We start from the raw sequence: 20166 nt of genomic DNA on the forward strand, positions 1-20166 counted from the left end.
CAAACTTGTCGCTTACATCTGGTCTCACCTTAAGTGTATTAGACATTTCAATCCCCAGGAAAAATATATCGTCTATCCACTCAGATTCATAATCAAGTTTATTATCACCAGCATGTGGTGTAAAATTTGTTAACTTTGCAGCAGCATTTCAATGTAATACATGATATAGAAAAAAAAAACAAAATAATAAAAAATTACAGTATATGTATATCTGGGACCATTGATCGTCGTAATTTTTATAAATGACCTTGATGGGAAAGTGAAGGGATGTGTTAGTAAATTTGCTGATGACACAAATGTTGGGAGTGTTGTGGATAGTGTGGAGGGCTGTCAGAGGTCACAGTGGGACACTGAAAGGATGCAAAACTGGGCTGAGAAGTCCCAAATGGAGTTCAACCCGGATAAGTTTGAAGTTGTTCAATTTGTTAGGTCAAACATGATGGCAGAATATCGCATTAATGGGAAGACTCTTCACAGTGCGGAGGATCAGAGGGATCTTGGGATCCGAGTCCATAGGATACTCAAGTCTGATATGCAGGTTGACTCTATGGTCTACGGTGCATTGACCTTTATTAATTGTGTGATTGAGTTTAGGAGCCGAGAGTTTTTGTTGCAGCTATATAGGACCCTGGTCACACTCCACTGTGCTCAATTCTGGTCACCTCACTACAGGAAGAATGTGGAAATCTTAGAAAGGCTGCAGAGGAGAGTTAAAAGTATGTTGCCTGGATTGGGGATCATGCCTTATGAAAATAGGTTGAGTGAACTCGGCTATTTCTCCTCAGAGCGACAGAGGATGAGACGTGACCTGAAAGAGGTATATAAGGTTATGAGAGGCATTGATCATGTGGGTAGTCAGAGGCTTTTTTCTAGGGCTGAATTGGTAACTACAAGAGGACACAGGTTTAAGGTGTTGGGGAGTAGGTACAGAGGAGATATCAGGGGTGAGTTTTTTTAGTCAGAGAGAGGTGGAGAGTGGTGTAATGGGCTGCCGGGAATGGTTATGGAGGTGGGCATGATAGGCTCTTTTCAGAGATTTTTGGATAGGTACCTGGCGGCACCAGAGGAAAATAGAGAAAAACTAGCTTAGAAAAATAGAGGGCAATGGGTAACCATAGTAATTTCTAAGGCAGGAACATGTCAGCACAACTTTGTGGGCTGAAGGGACTATACTGGGCTGTAGGTTTTCTGTTATTCTATGAATAAATTAAAAATCATGCAAAAAGCAGAAATACTATATATTTAAAAAGTGAGGTCGTGTTCAAGGGTTCAATGTCTATTCGGCAATCAGAAGACAGAGGGAAAGAAACTGTTTCTGTGTCACTAAGTGTGTGCCTTCAGGCTTCTATATCTCCCTCTCTGATGGTAACATTGAGAAAAGGGCATGCCCTGGGTGCAGGAGTTACTTAATAATGGACGCTGCCTTTCTGAGACACTGCTTCTAATCCTTTGGTAATCTTATAAACGTCTATTCAGTCTCACCCGAGCCGGCACGGCTCCAGAGAAAACAACATAAGATTGACCAACCTCCCGTTATAGCTCAGGCCCTCTATTCCAAGCAATATCCTGGTAAGCCTCTTCTGCGCCCTCTCCAAAGCCCCGATATCCTTCAGAGAATGAGAGCGACCACAACTGTATAAAACACTCCAGATGTGGCCTAATTAATCTTATAAAGCTGCAACATAACTTCCCAACTTTTGAACTCAATGATAAAGACAACCACGCCATTTGCCTTCTTAACCACCCGATCAATCTGTGCGGACTCTTTCAGGGAGCGATGATCTCGGACTCCAAGATCCCTCTGATCATCAACACTGTTCAGGGTTTTGCATTTAACAGTGTACTGTCTCATACATTCGACCTACCGAGCTGCCAAGATGATCATCACTAATCAAATCTCACTGACTTTTCGCAGGACCTGTTGAATTTATTGCCAAGTGCACAAGTACGGGAAGGTGCAGGAACAGAGAAACACTGACTTGTGGCAGCATCACAGGCAATTACATTCAGATAACACACGGAACACAAATTGTACAATTCTCTGTCAGTAACAATAGGGAAACATGTTTTACTTCATCGTGCTAATAGGACCAGAACAACAGGGGCTGAGCGGACCGACCCGGACCGACCCCGGCAGATTCTGTGAAGGAAGCGAGGCGAGGCCGCCAGTTCGGGAAAGTTCATCCCCTCCCCCTTCAGGTTTCACCGATCACCTTGTGTTTCTCTCTCCCTTCCCCACCCCCACCTTTTATTCTCCAGTCCTGCCGAAGGGTTTCGGCCGGTAATGTCGACTGTATTCTTCCCCTAGATTCTGCCCGGCCTGCTGAGTTCCTCCAGCATTTTGTGCGCGTTGCTCGCATTTCCCGCATCTGCAGGCTTGATCTTGTTTGAATTCGGGAAAGTTAACTCACCACCCAACGTCAGACCTCCCCGCTCGGGACCGGCTTCAATACTCACCGAAGGGAAATTGTTGGTGTTGCCCCGCAGAGAATAATCCGTCTCCGGCACCCCGTCCAAGGGGGCGAGAACCCCCTCCCGATCCCGATCTCACCGCCGTCCCGCTTTCACAAAGAACGAAAAAATAGCACTGCCTTTACCGGGAATGTGAGCATGCTCAATCTGCTTATTGCGTCACGGGCGTTGGGCGGAGCCTCGGAAAATGCTGACGATCGGCGGTAAAACAGGATCACGTGACTCGGTGACTGTTCCTCCCGCTTCACATATTGCCCGACCCACCGCCGCACTTCCCAAATTATTTCATTATTTCCCTATATTATTTCCATATTTACACCAGACACGTATTTAGTTTTTCCCTCCATATCTTCCCCGATCCCTTTTCAGCCACCCCCAGGTCACAGAGTTCTCAGGGTTATAATTTCGATTCCCATCCCATCCCGACACACAATTCAGACCCACACAGGAAATGTGCGGGTTTCAGTTAAATCAGTCTATGTTTATAAACAGTTAATTATTAGCCCAGCCGTTAAACCGATAAAGCTCGAGCACAGCAGCACGTGGGTGACGTAAGACACCGCGACCGTCAGGGCAGATCCCGGTGTGGGGAGCCCATGTGTGACGTCAGGCGAATGGGGGGGGGTTGTGTGACGTCACCTGTGGGGAGCGCTCGTATTTAAAAGCACTTTAATGGATTTTTCGGTGGGACAACAACATTAATCACGGGTTTCATCACTGAATCCAGTGTTATGAGATGTCAAGTCCCCTGTTATGTGTCCGGCTGTACCGTGTTGTTGGTGGAGTGGGCAGCGTGGTGTTTGTCTCGATTCGGGTCACAACACCAGAATTGCCAGCGGGGTCCACACACACTGTATTAGTCAACAGAAAACCTCTCGTCCCTGCAGTCTTTGTCTCCTAGTAAACTCAACACCCTGACAGTGTGGACCATAGATAACCCTGCCTCTCAGAGTCAGGGAATCACTCAGACAGCTGATCGCTGAGAGGAATTATATTTATTGGTCATTAAATTTCACCCAGATTCGTTTGGACGGATTTGATGTGGAGTTCGGGGTGTCACAGTGAAAGGGCCGGACGGTCGAACTCTCTCCGTTGTCCAAACATCCTTCCAGGTGAGGCGACACTTCACCTGTGAATCTTCCGGGGTCGCCCGTTGTGTCCGCTGCTCCCGACGCGGCCGCCTCTACACTGGTGACATCGGCTCCTCCGCAGTTGTGCGGGGTAGGGGTGTTTTTTTGCGGGGGGGGGGTGGGGGTCGACGATATTGTTCCCTTTTGTGCGGGAGGGGTGGATTTTGGGGGTTTGATGATCGGGATGCTGTCTTTTTGATGCGGGGGTTGAGGTGGGAGTTTGATTTTTCTCTCTGAACGACTTTCGTGGTTTTCCGGAGAAGAAAAAAAGCTCAAGAATTGTTTACGGATACCTGCTTTGATAATAAATTAACCTTTGAACTATCCGCTCCGAGCGGGACTTCCTGATGTTCAAACATTTTCATTCCGATTCCCACTGGGGAATCTACTGATGTTGAAAATGATCATAACATGATAAGGAATGGCTACAAATGGCACATGCAACTCGTTCATTATCTGATCCAGAAACACGTTATGCCCAGATTGAAAAAGAATTGCTCAGCATTTTGTTTCCTTGTGAGGCATTTCATCAGTTTGTGTCAGGGCAATCTTTTGATGTTGAAAATGATCATAAACCTCTGATTGCATTGTTTTATGCGGGGGGTGGAGTGGGAGTGTGGCTTTTCTCTCTGATAGATGCTGCCCGGCCAGCTGAGTGGTGGTGTGTCCTTTTAGGAAGCAACAATTCTCTCTTCAAATGAATTGCTGTCTAATCTTGCTGTTAACATTGTGTTTGTTACAAAGCCCCAGTGTCTGGAAGAGCTGTCACCGTCATGGGCTGTTGGTGCAGACTGGGATGGCGGTGGAGTGTCAGTGACCTCTGTATCAGAGAACAACACGGGTTTCTACATCCTCCTGTGAGATATAAATGTCCTCACAGTGGGTTCGGATCAGCTGGCATATCTGGAGTTTGCAAAGGGAAAGGGAATAGTGAAAGGGCTGAGGAGAGAGAGTTTTAATCAGCAAACCATCATCCGGGGTGGAGGGGTACAGGAGCTGTCTGATAGATCGTTTTACAGTGATTGTATTTTTATATAATCTCACAGACGGTGACTGAGGAAGAGGCTTGTTGAGGGAGGATACTCGGAGGTGAGCAGGTCAGACACGTTATCAGGAGAGTGACAGTGATGTGATTTCCTGTGTCACGGGTACAGACAGTCGTCTCAAGTGAGGAGTTTGTGTGGAGATGCAGCTTCCCTGGCGGTGGAGGAAAGAGGACACACCAACAGGTGGAACCAGCTGTGGGAAGACATGGTTTGTCAGGTCTGACGTCGAGCTGAATGTACCATAACCTTCAGACTGAATCAGAAAACCATTCTGAGGGTATTTGAATTGTCAGAAGCAGGGCAGATGTGATCCCATGTCTCGATCAGACCCTCAGTGAGGTGGTTCCAGTTATAACGTGCAGGGATGAAAGCACAGTGTTTGGGGTCTGATTTAATCACTGATTCTGACACAGTGAGAGGGTTAGTTTTACTGTAAGGCAGCAACATTAATGGAAGAAGACACAGAAACTTCATCAATTGCCAGTTGTTTAGCAGAAGTGATCAATTTGTATGTTACCTTGACAGAAACAGATATTCCCAGTGGTGACAAAGGGGTGCAGTCAGATTTATTTCAGGTTGGAGAGGGGTGTGGAGTTTTGAAATCAATGCCTTGCATCATTAATTTAGCATGTCCGGAGTGGTGGATCACACAGCACGGAAACAGGCCTTTGGCCGGCCATACCTGTTCTGACCATCCACTCACTGTCTCCACTGGTCCCATTTATCAGCACTTGGTTCATAGCCGACTGTATCTCGACAGTTTCAATGCTCATCCTCTTCGTAAATGTTGTGAAGGGACCTGCCTCCACCACCACCTCGGGCAGTGAGTTCCAGATTTCAGCTACCCTCTGAGTGAGAAATCTCTTCCTCAGATCCCTCTAAACCTCTTCATCCTCTGCTTAAATCCATGCCCTCTGATCGGTGACACCTCTGTCCCAGGATCGGGGCCGATATGGGCATCAGTGAGGCCATTGATACGGTTCAGCATGGTAAGTTGCTGTGGAAAGTCAGACCACACGGGATCCAGGGAGAGCTGGCTCACTGGATGCACAGTTGTCTTGATGGTAGGAAGCAGAGAGTGATGGTGGGAGGCTGTTTATTGGACTCGAGGCCCGGGCCTAGTGAGGTTCCCCAGGGTTACACCCCATTGCTCTCATTATTCATTGATATTTAATTATATTTGCATTTGCACAGTTTGTTGAATTCTATGCTCCACTTGATCTTTCATTGATCCTGTTACTATTCTATAGATTTGCTAAGTGTTCCTGTAGGAAAAACAATCTCAGGGTTGTATGTGGTGACATATATGTACTCTGATAATAACATTTACTTTGAACATCAACCATTATTGTCATATAGATCAATAATTTGATTAAGAATGTACAGGATATGGAGAGTAGGTTTGCAGCAAGTTCAATTACTTTTTCTGACAGATTTTCAGTATAATCTCTCTGCTCTGTTTCCCTCTCTGCATTTGACCACCCCTCCCCTTACTGTCTTCCCTCTCTGCCCCATCCTCCCTCTCACCCTGACATTGGGCATACGTTCAGGGTGAAAGTGAATTATTTTCGGGGAATTCTTCACTCAGAGGTTGGTGAGAGTGTGGAATGAGCTGCCAGTGGAAGTGTAGGATGTGGGTTCGATTTAGACACTAAGGAGGAATTTGGGTGAGGACGTGGGTGGGAGGTGTATGGAGGCTCTGGTGCAGATTGTTGGAACTAGGCAATAACAATAAAAACAGGTCGGCATTTACTAGAAGGGCCGAGCGGCCTGTTTCAGTGCTGCTGCTCTCTGTGACTCTAATAATATTCTGACTTGTAATTTCCACAGTCAGTACTTTGCTACTTATGACTGAACCCAGACATTTACCCAAACAAAAACTGAAAGACTCTTGGCTGGCTACAGAAAGTGTTTACAAGCTGTGATACTTGCCAAAGGGGGTGTTACTCAGTACTGACAATACAGGGCACACAAACTTTTGCTTTGGGCCCTTCTCCTTCTTTGTTATTTTGACATTGTAAAAGATGGAACTAAAAATGTAATCTTGCTTAAAATATTAAAGAAATGTGTCATCTTTAACTTTATGCCTTTTGTAATCAGGTCAACTCTTACTCGCTTAGCTGTTCACAGGAACAGAAATTTTGACCAGGGGTGCCCAAACTTTTGCATGCCACTGTATATATCCTGTGCCTTCCAAATTGCTTCCAAAAATTCCAGCCATTGCTGCTCCATTTTTGTCCCTGCCCATGTTCTTTTTAAATCAATTTTGACCAATTTTTCTCTCATGCCTCTCTAATTCTCTTTATTCCACATCTGACTTTAGCTTCTCCTTCTCTAATGTCAGGGTGAATTTGATCAAATTAAGATCACTTGCCCCTAAGTGTTCTTTGGACTTTAGTGACCTAATTAATTCCAGTTCATTACAACAATCCAGAATATCTGATCCCCAAGTGGGCTCAACCACGAGCTGCTCGGAAAAAAAAAGCATCTTGTAGGCATTCTAGGAAATTCCTCCTCTTGAGACTAACACCATCCTGATTTTCCTAATCACCTGCATGACAATCCCCCATGACTATTGTAACATTGCCCGTATGGCACGTATTTTCTATTTCCCATTGAAATTTGTGGACCTCATTCTTACTACTGTTTGGAGGTCCCTATACAATTCTCATCAAGGATTTGTTTTGTACATTTGCTGTTCTTTGATTCTACCCACATATTCTACACCTTCCAACCCTATGCCACCTCTTTCTAATTATTTTATTTAATATTTTAACAACAGAGCCACACAACCCAATAGCAGCTTGATCTTTCAATAAATATGTAAGTATCTGGGAAACAAGAGGACCTGCAGATGCTAGAAATCTAGAGAACTACACACAAAGTGCTGGAGGAGCTCAGCATGTCAGGCAGCATCTATGGATGGGAATCAACATTTCAGGCCAAGACCCTTCACCGGAACGCTGGGTACCCACGTATCTGGAATATCAACAAGCAAAGAACATAGAAAGTAGTGCGGAATACAGAAAACCTTTGACAAAAGTTAGTTCAAGGCTTTAAAAAACCTACCAAATAGAGCTCAATAATTAGCAAATACCACACAGGCAATAAACATTTTCATCAATACTGACATTGAATTTTTTTTAATAAAATTATCTTGGTCCCATTTCAATCAGTAAAATTTAGAAAGATAAACAAGATCTTAAGAAAGCTTTAGAAAAGACTATTTCCACTCAAACCCACTGAGATTAACACGACCTTGGACAGAAGGAGGAAGAGAAATAACACACATGAGGAAAGATCACACAACTGTCAGATAAAACTTCTAAGTATATGATTTAATCAAAAATGAACTGGATTCAGCACTCCATGTGTGTATATGCAATCGTGATAAGAAATACAGACCAGAAAACTTAAATGAGAGGCCAACTCAAAAAAATGAATCATCACTCTGGAAGGAAACATTAAACAGTGGAATGAGTATGACCCTCCATGGGAGACATTCCAACGATCTAAGAAGACGAGATGGTGACAAAATTATACATTAATCAATACATTATTTCAGATAGGACAATCCATAATAACCATCCGGATATAATATTACAAGATAAACAAGCAGGAACAACTCCCTCAGTAGATAAAGCATTTCCCAATGCACACAAGTTCCTCGACCAGTGGAGCACCTCGCCATGGGTATAGTTTGTGTCATCAGTCAGACAAACAAAAGATTTTCTCTGTCAATCAGCTTCAAAATGTTTCTACTCTGACATTGCCACGCCCCACTTCTGATTTCCTTCTCCTCGACTTCTTCACTCTGCAGAAAACTCAGAGGAAACCTCTTCACCACAGAGTGGTGTCTGTTTGGAATCCGTCACCACTGGATGATGGATCCAGTGGTGGATCTCACCATCCAGGGAGAGCGAGAGATGAACAACAGGAGAGGATTTAAAAGGACTGTCGTGGAATTGAATCACTGGCAGGGTCCAGCTGGCTTGAGTTGACTCCCTACTGTACACTAGTTGTGTGAAACCTAAATACCGAAGACAGAATTCAAAATAGAACTGATTTATTTGTCTTAGACCCAGAATATTAAACTCCAGTCCATTAAAGGTGAATGTGCAGCAGAAGAAACTGCTCCCATGCCCAGTGACCAGGGTGCATGACAAATATCCAGCACGCAGCTTATTGAAACTTTTTCCCCAGTGTGAACCCAGTAGTGTGTCACAAGTATAACATGCTGTAAGGTTTCACTGCTAAAGTAACGGCCTCTCTGTAATGTTTCACTGCTGAGGTAATGGTTTCTCTGTAGCAGCAATGTTTAGGTTGCGACCAGAGATAACAGGGTTTTGGAGTCTGGGACTATCCAATGACAGAAATGTTCTTTCTTGTGAGTCTGGAAGAGAGATTACCACAGGCTTTTGCCAGGGAGACATGAGAAGATGCAAATGGAGAGAGTGGGCACATTTTCTTTTTTTCAATTTTCTTTACTAATGCTATGGTCAAAGTAAGAATTATAAAGCTCAATCATTTAATCACATATTGTTTACTGTTTGTTATTTCAGCGTACTAATTTGTAACGGGGACACCTCAAGCAGCATCCACCCAAACGAGATTTCTTAAGTTTGACCGGGCTGGGGTGGGGGGCTATCACCCCGTATATTAAGCTGCTGGCCGAGGCGAGAGTTACATAAGCTTAGATGACTGAGTGGATCGCTTCCCTCATTCGCAGCAGGTGAACGGCCTCTCCACAGTGTGAACTCAATGGTGCACATTTGGTTGATTTGGCTGTGAAAATCTCCTCCTAAAGTCTGCGCAGGTGATCAGTCTCTACCCAGTGTGAACAACGCTGCTGTCTGTAGATGAGCTGACTCAGTGAATCCCACACACTGAGCAGGTGAACAGCCCAGTATGAACTGGTGTACCAATAGGTCGGATCACCCACTGAATCCCTTCCCACAGTCGGAGCAGGTGAACGGCCGCTCCCCAGTGTGAACTCGCTGATGTGCCATTAGGATGGATGACCGAGTGAATCCCTTCCCATAGTCGAACAGGTGAACCGCCTCTCTCCAGTGTGAACTCTCTGATGTACCTTCAGTTGAGATGACCGAGTAAATCCCTTCCCACATTCTGAGCAGGTGAACGGCTGATCCCCACTGTGAACTTGCTGGTGTGCCATTAGGATGGATGACTGAGTGAATCCCTTCCCACAGTCTAAGCAGGTGAACGGCCTCTCTCCAGTGTGAACTCTCTGATGTACCTTCAGTTTAAATGACTGAGTGAATCCCTTCCCACACACTGAGCAGGTGAACGGCCTCTCTCCAGTGTGAATTCGCTGATGTACCTTCAGTTCAGATGACTGAGTGAATCCCTTTCCATAGTCTGAGCAGGTGAATGGCCTCTCCCCAGTGTGAATTCGCTGATGTACCTTCAGTTGGGATGAGCAAGTGAATCCCTTCCCACAGTCTGAGCAGATGAATGGCCGCTCCCCAGTGTGACCTCGCTGATGTACCTTCAGTTTGTATGAGAAAGTGAATCCCTTCCCACAATCTGAGCAGGTGAACGGCCTCTCCCCAGTGTGAACGCGCTCATGTACCTTCAGTAGGGATGAGCAAGTGAATCCCTTCCCACAGTCTGAGCAGGTGAATGGCCTCTCGCCAGTGTGAACTCGCTGATGTACCTTCAGTTCAGATGAATGATTGAATCCCTTCCCGCAGTTTGAGCAGGTGAATGGCCTCTCCCCAGTGTGAACTCTCTGATGTACCTTCAGCTCGGATGAGCAAGTGAATCCCTTCCCACAGTCTGAGCAGGTGAACGGGCGCTCTCCAGTGTGAACTCGCTGATGTCTCAGTAGGTGAGATGAGCAAGTGAATCCCTTCCCACAGTCTGAGCAAGTGAATGGCCTCTCTCCAGTGTGAACTGACTGGTGTCTCAGTAGGTGAGATGAGCAAGTGAATCCCTTCCCACACTCTGAGCAGGTAAATGGCCTCTCTCCAGTATGAACTGACTGGTGTGCCAGTAGGTCGGATGACTGAGTGAATCCCTTCCCACAGTCTGAGCAGGTGAATGGCCTCTCCCCAGTGTGAACTCGCTGATGTACCTTCAGTTGGGATGAGCAAATGAATCCCTTCCCACAGTCTGAGCAGGTGAACGGCCTCTCTCCACTGTGAACTGACTGGTGTCTCAGCAGGTGAGATGATTTAGTGAATCCCTTCCCACAGACTGAGCAGGTGAATGGCCGCTCCCTAGTGTGAACTCGCTGGTGAGCCATTAGGTCAGATGACCGAGTGAATCCGTCCCCAAAAATTCAGCAGATGACCAGCCTCTGCCTAGAGAGAACTGACCGGTGTGTCCACAGGTGGTATGACCAACTGAATGCCTTCTCGCCCACAGAACAGATGAATGGCTTTGCCCAGTGTGAACTTGCTGATGTACCTTCAGTTGAAATGACTGACTAAATCCACTCCCAGTGTCCCAGCAAATGACGAGCACACCAGTTGGTCAGATGATTGAGTGAATCCTTCCCCACAGTCTGAGCAGGAAGGATGATTGAGTGAATCCCTTGCTCCTCTCTTAAATATCTGGACAGAGACAGCAAAACTGGCATGTTGTGTTTGAGATTCCCGTAGACAAATTCCTTGTCATTTTTAACCTGTGAAAAGATTTACAAAATCCATCAATGGGTGAAGGACAACATTTCAGATGAAATGACTTGAGTTGTCAAGGTGTGATCTGACATCACAGTGAAGTTCAACTCAAGTTGGAGAGAGAAATAATCTTGTACCTTGGCACAGTGCTGGTATCTGGAATGACCATTAAATTCTTTGATGCTCTTCCCGTCTCTATAATAATAGGGCATTTCTGCCATCTGCAATCTGTAAACATCACCAAGCATTTCACATGGTGTGTACGCACCGGCTGTGTTGTGAAAAGAGCACAGCAGCACCTCTTTCACCTCTTTCACAGTATTTAGAACTTTGGGATGGGGCCACTGAGGACTTGCTACAGGGACACAATTGAGAGCATTGTGACTGGCTGCATCACTGCCTGGTATGGGAACTGTACTTCCCTTAATCGCAGGAAACTGCAGAGAGTGGTGCAGATAGCCCAGCTCATCAGTAGATGTGAACTTCCCACTATTCAGTACATTTACACAGACAGGTGTGTAAAAAGGGCTCAAAGGATATCAGGGACCAAATTCATCACAACCACAAACTGTTCCTGCTGCTACCATCCAGAAAGCAGTATCACAGCAAAAGGACCAACAGGCTCCGGGACATCATATTCCACAAGGCCATCAGACTGATTAATTCATGCTGATACAATTGCATTTTGATGTTATATTGACTGTCCTCTGTACAGACTATCTATTATAAATTACACATTGCACATTTAGATGGAGACGTAACGTAAAGATTTCTACTCCTCACGTTTATGAAGTATGTACTTAATAAAGTCAATTCAATTCAATTCACCCTCTCCACTATCTGTTCTGTCATTCTGGCTCCCATTCCCCCTACAACTTATTTTAAACACTTCACCCCCCCCCCCCACCCCAACATTACCTCTAGCAAGTTTTACTACTAGGATATTAGTCCCCTCTTGTTCTGTTCCCCTAACTAACCAATCCCCTATCACCCCTCTGACTTTCCTCTGCCAGGCAATTCCCCCCAACAGTTTCTAAAGTGGTCCACTTGTTGCTGTGTTGGATAGCAACAAGAGTACTCGGCGATGGCTATTTAACCTCATTCCCCTTCCTGACTCTCACCCAGTTTCCTGTGTCCTGAACCTTGGGTGTAACTCATCTCACTTCATGTCATATCCATCACTCCCCTCCATCTGCTGGATGATCTGGAATTCACCCATTTCATGATCCAACTCCTTAAAGTGCTGGATTACAAGCTGCAGCTGGATGCACATCTTGTAGGTGAGGACATCAGGGACACTGGAGGTCTCCCCACCTTCCTGCCAATGTCCCCTCTGATTTGTAATGACCAGTGTGCATGTAAAGCTTGTACTGTGCATTTTTAGCCAGTGACAACATGTGCGCAGTGTATTTTATTATCATTCAGCTGTATTCATTTTCACTGTCAATAGGAACTTTGATCTCCTCTGGGTTCGATCGAGTTCATCTGCACTCTCACACAACCTATGTAGCAGGCCTGTAACGGGTAATGAATGATTTTCTCACCAAAGCTTTTGCACATTGTCCATATGTGGTTTGCTAGCTAAATTACACTTTTAAAAAGTCAGATTTCCAAATATCACTCCACTTCTTCCCACTTGCAAATTCTCCAGCAACTTTTGCATCACCACAATGCACGCAGGCATCACCAGTTTCTGCATTCTACATAAATATTTCCTCTGAACTCTCCCCCAAGTGACTAACGGTGGTGAGCTCAGTGAATGCAATCCCAATGAATATGAAGGGAAGGGCAGTAGTCTGTCTCATTGGAGTCTGGCACATTTGTGATGCGAAAGCTGCTTGTTTCCCAGGGCAAAGGTGTTTGATATCATTACGTACCCAGAGAGAATGGGACAAAACATGTTCTCACTGGTAGAAAAGTCGAGAACAAAAGGAGGTAGAACAAGCAACACACACAAAATGCTGGAGGAACTCAGCAGGCCAGGCAACATCTATGGAAAAGAGTAATAATGCTGAATACCTCCGGCATTTTGTGAGTGTTGCTTGGATTTCCAGCATCTGCAGATTTTCTCTTGTTAGTGATTGGAGGTAGAACAACGGCGATTTTCTCAACTGGTGATGTAAAAGATTTTGTTCCCTTTCTCGGAGTTCCAAATCCTTGTATTTGGATAGCTGGAGCTCAGCTCTGTCTGAGAGATCCATCGGTTCCCATTCCCTCATCAGCCGGAAGCTCCCCGGGGCCCGTGTACGGAACGTGGGGCTGAGAGACAGGGAAGAGGGCAGGGCTGTCCTGGGATTGCGGGTCATGGTTTTCGAAGTTCACAGGAATTGCCCTGAAAACGGTGTTTAAGATAAAAAGACTGAGAATCGCTCTTACCTGCAACCGATATCTGCAAGGCCTTGTGTACTGCGCGCATGCGTGATATTCGGAGACGTCACAGCCCTGACGCCTGCGCATTTCATCGGTGCTTCAAAGCCGGTCAAAATTTTTTAACGCAGGACTTTATGGGTAATGTTGGTGCCATTAAACATTTCTGCAAGCAGTGGATCAATGTCCATACCTCAGTTTTTTTCGTGTGTGTGTAGAAAAATCTGTAGCTGTTTTAACGCAGTGATGCACCATCAATAACTCACTCTGAGACGTAGGAAACGAGGTATCGGCTTTTATTGACTGGAAAAATGAACAACACTACATCCTGGGGAATGAGGCTGGGCAACAGGCCTCAGTCGCCTTTATACAGGGGTCTGTGGGAGGAGCCACAGGAGCAGTCAGCAGGGGTCTGTAGGAGGAGCCACAGCAGCAGTCAGCAGGGGTCTGTGGGAGGAGCCACAGGAGCAGTCAGCAGGGGTCTGTGGGAGGAGCCACAGGAGCAGTCAGCAGGGGTCTGTGGGAGGAGCCACAGGAGCAGTCCAGACAGGTATATGTAGTTCACCACACGCAGAAAGCGGCTTCCAGAAACAATATACTCAATTTCAACGTGCAGCTCATGCCAAAGTAAAATGCAGATATAAAACACAGGAGATTCTGCAGTTGCTGAAAATACAGAGACGCACACACACAAAATGCTGGAGGAACTCTGCAGTTCAGGCAGCAACTAAGCAGCGGAGTACACAGTGTAGGCATGTTGAAGAGGCTCGTTCTAAACGTTGTCTATTTATTCCTCTCCACAATTGCTGCCGGATCTCTTGATTTCCTCCAGTACTTTGCAGAAATTAACCACCAATTTTTTCGGTCAACCAGTTTCCAAATGTTTCTTTTGTAGCCACATCCTGCTGGTCTGATTCCTCCTCCTCCTCGTAAACTCTAGACCCCATCTCTCTCTGGAGCCCCAAAGCCTGACTCAGGCTGGCAACTCTTCGGTTTCTGACACTGCACCATCGAAGATTCACTCGCCAGTCTGCTGTCAGACTTTAGAGGTGCTTTGTGTTACGAGACCGCAGGTTCGTTTACTGTGAGTGTCGCTTTAAGTGCCTGAGTGAGGCGGGGCTGTGACGTCAGACACAAGCTGCGGCAGCCTGAGGGAGCGGGAGCGGGAGAGGGAGAGGGAGACAAGCTGTTGGAAATTCAGCGTGTGACTGCTCTAGGCTGCAACTCTTCCATGCCCAAAAGGTTGGGTTGATCTGATCATTGGCACGCAGTGCACAACGGATGTGTGACTGTCACTTCCTATCATCCATTTGTGTGGATTTGTTGGAGTGTCCTGTGGTATCACTTTTGTTGGCCCTTACCTGGAATCCGGTGTTCTGTGGTAACCACTTGAAGACGATATTCCTGTCACCGTCACCTGGTGATATTTCTAAGTGGATTTCGGAACTAATCGACAGATAAGATCTTCGGCGGCTGTTATTTCGTTTACCCGGCGTGGAATGTGTGTGGAATTCTTCGTAATTGCCTTCTCTCTACATGTTCGTGTGGATTTACAAATCTCTCCTCTCACTCACTTATTCCGTGGATTACTGAACTTTTCTACTTTACCATCATAAGGCTTTAAGCATTGTTTCCCAAGCTTGATAGTTTGGGAGCTATATATACGCATTACACTGTTAACTTCTGTTTATTTCGTTTAATCTTTTATATTTGGAGTGGATACTAATGAAGATAATGATTTTAACATCGAAACCAGACTCCGTTAGTGATCTGTTGCAACGTACCAATTGCAACAACCCAGCTGTCTGAGCCACAGTCCTTTAAAATTGGTGAAAATGACCCAAAACGTTGAAAAGAGCGGAGAAGAAGGAGTTTAACCAACTTCGTCCGGAGCCCTGAAGAACGTCACAACCACAGTGAGCTCATCGTCTTATTCAGCCCGGAGAAAATCATGCAGGGAATTCATGCAGGTGTATAAGATGATGAGAGGCATTGGTCGTGTGGATAGCCAGAGGCTTTTCCCCAGGGCTGAAACGGCTAACACGAGGGGGAATAGGTGTAAGCTGCTTGGAAGTCGGTACAGAGGAGACGTCAGAGCTAAGGTTTTTAAGCAAAGAGTGGTGTGTGTGTCTGTGGAATGCACTGCCAGCGACGGTGGTAGAGGCGGATACAATAGGGTCTTTTAAGAGACTCTTAGATAGGTACATGGAGCTTAGGAAAATAGGTGGCTATGCGGTAGGGTAATTCTAAGCAGTTTCTAGAGTAAGTTACATGGTCGGCACAACATTCTGTGCCAAAGCATCGGTAATATGTTATAGATTTCTGTGATTTTATGAAATTGAAGAGAAATCTCCTATCCGACGGAGTGGTGACTAGTTGCAACCTGTCATCTCAGAGAGGGTGAGAGGGGAACGACAGGGATAGATTTTCATATACTGATATGGAACAGAAACATGGGCAGGGACCAGCTGGGCCGAGTGGCCTCTCAAGCGAGACACGGGATTTTATACAGAACTGATTTATCTTTCACAGATCCACAATATTAAACACCAGTCTAGTTTAAGGCTAACATCAGCAGAACGGACTCCTCCAATGCTCAGTCACCAGGGTTCAGTCCTGGGTGCGATGAGCAGCCGCAAGAACTGCAGAATCTGACAGTAACAGTCCCTCATGAACCTGCAGCTGCCTTCAGTTACCGTGATGGTTAAACATTTAACACGGAGCTGATTTGAACTTCCTCCCTGATGTGAAGTTGCTGGTGTTGCAGCAGCTGGGATGATTGAGTAAAACTCTTTGCTCACTCCGGACAGAAATGTGGCCTCTATTTATTGTGAACTCACCGGAGCATCACAAGGTGGGTTAACTGAATGAGTCTCTTCGCACACACGGAGCAGGTGAACGGCCACTTCCCAGTGTGAAGCTGTTGGTGTATCTGAGATTGCTGACGGAATCCCTTCCAAAATGAGAGCCAGTGAATGACGTCACAGTGCTCTGAACGTCATGAGATGTATCCAATCAGGTCACGGACATGGACACGTGATCGGGCTCTCCTTGTAGCGAGTCTGTAACATCTCCCAGATGCTGTCTTCTCCGGCATCTCCGCCTCCACATTCAAGCGCTGGTGAACTGACAGATACAGCGGAACTAACGTGCTGTTGTGTTTGTGAGTCCCATAGACAAATCCTTTGCCTTTTCTACACTGTTAAAAGCTTACAAAGCACGTCAGTGGGTGAAGGACAACATTTCAACTGAAATAATTTTAGTCTCCATGGTGCCTTCTGATTAAAACACTTTCACATCTCAAAACAATTTAGAGGAACAAGATTACATCTTCTAACTGGCCACAGTTCCGGCATCAGGCACAATATCAAACTCTCTGCTTCCCTCTCTGTATCAAAATTGATCATTCCTCCCCTTCATCAGTCTGTGACTTGGCTCAGTTTGTCTGTCTCCTTCGCATTCTGAGCATGCGCCACACACCTACTGAGATCACATTTTATTTACACGGCTGTGACGAGAGACTTTCTGATTATTATGTCCCTCCCGGCATTTGACGGTGGTAAACTCAGAGTCAGCAATGGTATTGAACATCTGGAGTAGGTGATTAGGCTTTGTCGTTGGAGATGATAAACTGCCGGTAGTGTGTGTCTGGATGAGTGGGTCGTTTTCAGACTGGAAGGAGGTAGCGTTTGGAGTACCCCAGAGATCAGTCCCTGACCACAGTTGTTCACAGTTTAATGTCCTGGCGGAGGCAGCGAGATGTGAGATGTCCCAGTCTGCTGGTGACGCAGAAAGAGTGGAGTTCGGGGAGGGGAGACTATTCACATGCAATTTCGTAGCTTTGCAATCAGTACATAGTGCACTGTGGGGCTGCAGTGGCGGGTTCCAATCTGCTAATTACTTTTGCTGACGGCACTACATTGATCCGCCGGATCCCATATAATAACGAGGCAGCCTACAGAGAAGAAGTCATCACCCCGACACAGTGGTGTCAAGAAAACAACCTCTCCCTCATTGTGTCAAAAACAAAGTTGCTGGTTGTGGATTACAGGAGGAATGGAGACAGGGACCAAATTCAACATTTGCAAGTCTGTTATTGATACAAAATGCACATTTTAATATTGATCATGACACAATGTATTTTATATCTTGTTAATGACATAAAACATATATATAGATTGTGTTACATACCCCGTAATGGGTTAACAGACCAGCAGAAATGGAAGGATAAGTTGGAGACTGGTGGTACTGTAACTAAAGGTGTTTATTAGTAAACGAAGCAAAACAATATCAAAAATGCAAATATACATATAAAACAGGTTAGCAATAATAAACATAGAAGTGTAGGAATAATAATCAATAATAAGAAACAAGCTCTATCAATGTCTAAGGGTAAATGAATTGTCATAGAAGAATATAAACTTCAGTTCGTGCTGCGGGGGGGGGAGAGAGAGAGAGAGAGAGAGAGAGAGAGAGAGAGAGAGAGAGAGAGAGAGAGAGAGAAAGAGATTGAGCAGCTGCAGCAGGCAAACGTTCTGTTCTCTTCGTGTTCCGTTGTACCGTTGTTGACATTCGGTTATGACCCCTCCGTTCTCGGCTGGACCGTTCTTCCGTGGTGGACTCGTCACTCTGGCATGAGTGGACAAACACACAAGCCCCCACCAGCCCTGCCGTCACACTGTGAGCTTTGTGACCGATCTCCTGATTCGGTCCTCTAAGCCCCCACCTTCCTGTGGGTGCACAACACTCTTTTAGTGTCCACTGGTGTGTCTGAGGGTTTCTCCACAGACCCGTCTTTTAACCCCACTGACGGGGTATCAGCCATCCATCAACTCAATATGTCTATGTCCATCAAACTAGGCCACTTCTGCTGTCTCCTCAGGAATGTTAACGAACAAAGAAACGTCCTTGTAGCGAAAGGTAAATAATCCTTGAAGAGCCAAAATACAATAACTCAATCGTTTTTCTCTCCCTTATCTGTAGCAGATGTCTCTACCTCTGTTCTTCATCTCTCTCTCTCTCTCTCATTAGCAGCATAGTTCCCGGGGGGGGGGGGGGGGGTTAGCTCTGAACCCCATTTCCAACTGGTTTGTTCAGCACTCATAACATTGTTACTGACAGAGAATCGTATAATTTGTGTTCCGTGTGTTATCTGAATGTACTTGCCTGTGATGCTGCCACAAGTCAGTGTTTCTCTGTACCTGTACCTTCCCGTACTTGTGCACTTGGCAATAAATTCAACAGGACCTGAGAAATCTCAGTGAGATTTGATTAGTGATGATCATCTTGGCAGCTCGGTAGGTCGAATGTATGAGACAGTACACTGTTAAATGCAAAACCCTGAACAGTGTCGATGATCAGAGGGATCTTAGACTCCAAGTTCATCGCTCCCTGAAAGAGACTGCACAGATTGATTGGGTGGATAAGAATGCAAATGGCATGGTTGTCTTTATTAGTTGAAGCATTGAGTTCAAAAGTCGGGAAGTTGTGTTGCGGCTGTTACGAGCCTGCGGTCGTACTGTGACTGTTTCTTTAAGAGTGCCCCGTCCCTTTCAATGTGCGACAGTGACATCGACAAGGTAAGTATCCTTGGTGACATCTCAACTTGCTGGCATTTGGAGTTGGATGAAGCAAAGTAGGAAGAGAAAGAGACAGAGACATAGAGGAAGAGGGAGAAGGAGAGAAGGGAAGTGGGAGAAAGACAGAGAGAGAACAGGCTGTGGTGGTATTGAGAGAGACAAACTGAGTTAGAGAGAGCAACAAGAGGCTGTTGGAGTGTTAGCGAGACAGACTGAGGAGAGATGGGAGGGAAGTGGCAGAGGCAAGAAACAGAGGGTAGAGACGGGGGCGACAACCAGTGAGGGATGGTGGAAAATGGGATGGAAGTGGGTGAGAAATAAACAGGGAGCAAGTGAGGGGGCAGAATGAGGCGTGGGAGAGAATGACGGAGGAGAGGAATTGGAGGGAATGGGGACGGAAGAGAAATGGGGAGTTAAACTGGGATAGAAACCAGGGATTGAGACGGGGGAAATACTCAAGGGAATGTGATGGGCTCTTTGATATCTCTGTTGATCAGTGAGAGAGAAACGGACAGGGATCGAAAAGGGCCACTCATTTTAAATGGAGATATATAGAAATTTCTAAATTTCTAAATCTTCCAAGTAAATTCCTGTAGGATCAGCAAAGTGTCTATCTATCTATCTGTCTGATTGTAGGCGGTGGGTGGGTACATTTGACGTGGAGATAGACGGGGATGGGAACAGAAGCATAGATCAGACATGGCCGTGTTGAATAAACATAATATCATAAGTCTTCCTCCTCATCTCTCTTCTGAATTGATTTCCCTGTAGTCTTGAGGGTGTACCCCTGGTCCTGGGCTCCGCATTATGGGAAACATCCTCTCCATAACTCCGCTTTTCAGTATTCGGGACCCCACCCCCACCCCCATAATTCTAAACTCAAGCGGGAACAGGCACAGAGACATCAAATACCATGAGCTGTGGTCTT

The 20166-nt window shown here is 45.8% G+C and overlaps 3 protein-coding genes across 3 annotated transcripts in view; 2 read left to right on the forward strand and 1 right to left on the reverse strand.

Moving 5' to 3' along the window:
* The window catches only part of LOC140721389 (uncharacterized), a 39530-nt gene extending 25815 nt beyond the window's left edge, over positions 1-13715 (reverse strand). Inside the window, 2 exon segments of the mRNA XM_073036235.1 lie at positions 9738-11297; positions 13669-13715. Coding sequence (XP_072892336.1) covers positions 9738-10916 — 1179 coding nt within the window. The 5' untranslated portion in view covers positions 10917-11297; positions 13669-13715.
* LOC140721392 (uncharacterized) overlaps positions 1-20166 on the forward strand; it is a 1266977-nt gene that overhangs the window by 1126424 nt on the left and 120387 nt on the right. The gene's annotated exons all lie outside the window — the stretch shown is intronic.
* The window catches only part of LOC140721387 (NACHT, LRR and PYD domains-containing protein 12-like), a 469945-nt gene that overhangs the window by 312429 nt on the left and 137350 nt on the right, over positions 1-20166 (forward strand). The window lies entirely within an intron of this gene.

Source organism: Hemitrygon akajei, unplaced genomic scaffold (assembly GCF_048418815.1).
Source record: "Hemitrygon akajei unplaced genomic scaffold, sHemAka1.3 Scf000054, whole genome shotgun sequence".
NCBI classification, from domain to species: Eukaryota; Metazoa; Chordata; class Chondrichthyes; order Myliobatiformes; family Dasyatidae; genus Hemitrygon; species Hemitrygon akajei.